At 38.5% G+C, this 2,114-nt stretch overlaps 1 protein-coding gene across 1 annotated transcript in view; it reads right to left on the bottom strand.

The window, feature by feature from the left end:
• LOC109483873 (GA-binding protein subunit beta-1-like) overlaps window positions 1-1,324 on the bottom strand; it is a 3,394-nt gene extending 2,070 nt beyond the window's left edge. The window contains exons 1-2 of the mRNA XM_019787016.1: window positions 1,274-1,324; window positions 164-262 (exon numbers count right to left, since the gene is read on the bottom strand). Coding sequence (XP_019642575.1) covers window positions 164-262; window positions 1,274-1,324 — 150 coding nt within the window. The remainder of the gene's footprint in view (window positions 1-163; window positions 263-1,273) is intronic.
• Window positions 1,325-2,114: the final 790 nt, after the last annotated feature.

The following is a 2,114-nucleotide window of genomic DNA, read 5'->3' as shown; positions in this document are numbered from 1 at the left end:
ACATGTATGTATCATGAACAACGTTTAACCGGTAGAAAACATCATGGCCATCAATAATTAATTGCAAACTTAATATTAGTAGAATGTACTATAGTAGACATTTCTCAACCATTGTTAATTGCCCCCTTAATCCTTAATACATAAGATGCTTATCTGTACTTACCTCGTCCCTCGCCGTCACATCAGCGCCATGTTGAATCAGCAGCTCCACCACCCCAGTATGCCCGTGCTTGCTGGCCACATGGATAGTAGTCCTACCATCCTGTGTAAACACACGGAGAAACTATGAGAACACTGAAAATTGGCATCTAAACAAATCAAGGTCAGCAAGAAATCTATGACCAAATGATCTTGAACGACATGACTTCAGATGTATTCAGATGTCGCTAGGAGGTACATTGCTATAGTAGGAATGTTTTACACTTTTTACCTCCATGAAAAATGGAGGTATTGTTTTTGGCGTGTCTGTCTGTGTGTCTGTCTGTGTCTCTGTCTGTGTGTTTCCGCAACTTTGTGGTCAGCATAACTTTAGAATTCCTTTATGGATTGTGGTGATATTTGGTATGTTGGTAAGTCTTGGATAGACAAAGGTCAAATATGGGCCTCCTGGTGGCTGATCTTAGTACTGCAGCAGAACGTCTTTTGTATCTTTTGTCCTGAACATGGTATGGTCTTGACTTTTTGGTGGCAGATAGCCTTTCCTGTCAGGAATAAGGTCGGGTTTGGTCCCCCTAGCAGCTTGTTCTGGAACTGCAGGGGACTTTCTTGTGAATTCTTTTAAAGCCGATAAGTCCAGATAGGAACAACTTATTTTCATCATTTTTGGTATGTAGGTAGCTGAAAGAACAATATACACAATTAGATACAAATCATGCAAATGAAGACTTAATTTGCATAATAACGGATAGAATTATAGTACTTTTATACATGTAATCTATTTTTTACTTTGCCGAAACATCTATTTGTGAAAGTGCGTTGCGCATTGTTATCACAATCACGGACTGTCACTTCATCGCTACTTATAAAGATCACTACGAAATTCCAAAATCTCAGGACATGACATTGTAAACCAATCGGACACCTGTCTTTATGTACACATGCTCGCTGAAGAATCATGTCATGCAGACGACAATTCAGTATATGGGATGCGAGCTGCACAGCATATCAATGGAAACGCCAGCCTTCCAAACCTAAAACGTTCATAAGCTGCAGTTACCCATCGAAACCACCTCTGATTGATGATGTCCCTTCCGGCCTGAAGACCCCTCCTCACGGTCTGCACGTCTCCACTCCTCAAAGCGTTCTGAAACTTTCCCTCGTCCATAGCAGGTCGTTACTCCGGACACCTGCTGAGTTAAAGTGATAAATACTTTTACTGCTGACATCTGTACTTATTTCTCTAACCTTGATTTCAAACATCATCCCTTTGACCCATTTGCGATGAGTTAATACTCATCTTTATAGCACGGTACTGCAAATTACCTCCTCACCTCACCTCACCACTGCAAATTACAGGATCATTATATTAATGATCACAGAGTTGAAGGAACCTTTGAAACATCATAAGCATCAATATCTCGACCATCAAGGTATTCTTTGTGTCAACAATAACTGCCACACCAACAAAGTAAAACTCTAACAGTAGAACCGACTAATTATACATTTTTTCTCAATGGTTATGCAGATAAGAGCATCAATTGCATAAATAATATCAGTTCATCATATTCTGTACCTAACGACAGTCTTATCTTAAGAAATAAGGCTATTCTAGTATTTCCTCATAAATTATGCAAAGTAGGTCCTGATTTGAATACATTAGGTTTAATGATGTTCACCTTCACTGAACTTCCAAATACGCCAAGTATTGATTTCTCAGCAGTTAGCTATAAATTTGATTATATCAATTTCTCAAATAATTATGCACATTAGGTATTCATTTGCATAATCAATATATGCCAAAGTTCCTGTCACTGTTAATTACACATGTCACAACAGTTTCATAGTTCTATTATCGAACGCAGTAGATATATAGAATTGTCTCATTGATTATGCAAATGAATTCCTGATTTGCATCGTTGCTATCTAATGTTGTCAAGCATCACATAAGCTACCTG

Source organism: Branchiostoma belcheri, unplaced genomic scaffold, assembly GCF_001625305.1.
Source record: "Branchiostoma belcheri isolate BF01 breed outbred unplaced genomic scaffold, Haploidv18h27 scaffold67, whole genome shotgun sequence".
NCBI classification, from domain to species: Eukaryota; Metazoa; Chordata; class Leptocardii; order Amphioxiformes; family Branchiostomatidae; genus Branchiostoma; species Branchiostoma belcheri.
The sequence above is the reverse complement of the archived record's forward strand: the minus strand, read 5'-3'. Positions and strand labels throughout refer to the sequence as shown.